Source organism: Cystoisospora suis, assembly GCF_002600585.1.
Source record: "Cystoisospora suis strain Wien I chromosome Unknown contig_4162, whole genome shotgun sequence".
NCBI classification, from domain to species: domain Eukaryota; phylum Apicomplexa; class Conoidasida; order Eucoccidiorida; family Sarcocystidae; genus Cystoisospora; species Cystoisospora suis.
In genome coordinates, this window is record NW_027156954.1 from 1 (window position 1) to 208 (window position 208).

At 51.4% G+C, this 208-nt stretch overlaps 1 protein-coding gene across 1 annotated transcript; it reads left to right on the plus strand.

The window, feature by feature from the left end:
* Position 1: 1 nt before the first annotated feature.
* Positions 2–208, plus strand: CSUI_007750 (uncharacterized protein; the record flags this gene model as incomplete). The annotated part of the gene is made up of 1 exon (XM_068067894.1): positions 2–208. A coding segment is annotated over exon 1 (205 nt), but the record flags the coding sequence as incomplete, so codon positions are not given.

The window sequence follows — 208 nt, forward strand, 5'->3', positions numbered from 1 at the left end:
TCGATGTCCTCCGTTTCCGGTTCTTCCTCCCGTCCTGCTGCCTGCCTCGCACTTGCCAAGATGAACTTCCTTTCTTCCGCCTTGTCTCTCCGGCTTATTTTCTTCTCTTCCTGTTTCGTACTTGGGGTTTTGTGCTTCCTTTTTCCTGTCCCATGTTCCCTGTTTTCGCTCTCCCGTTCCTTCGTTTCGCTCTCTTCGTCTTCTTCCA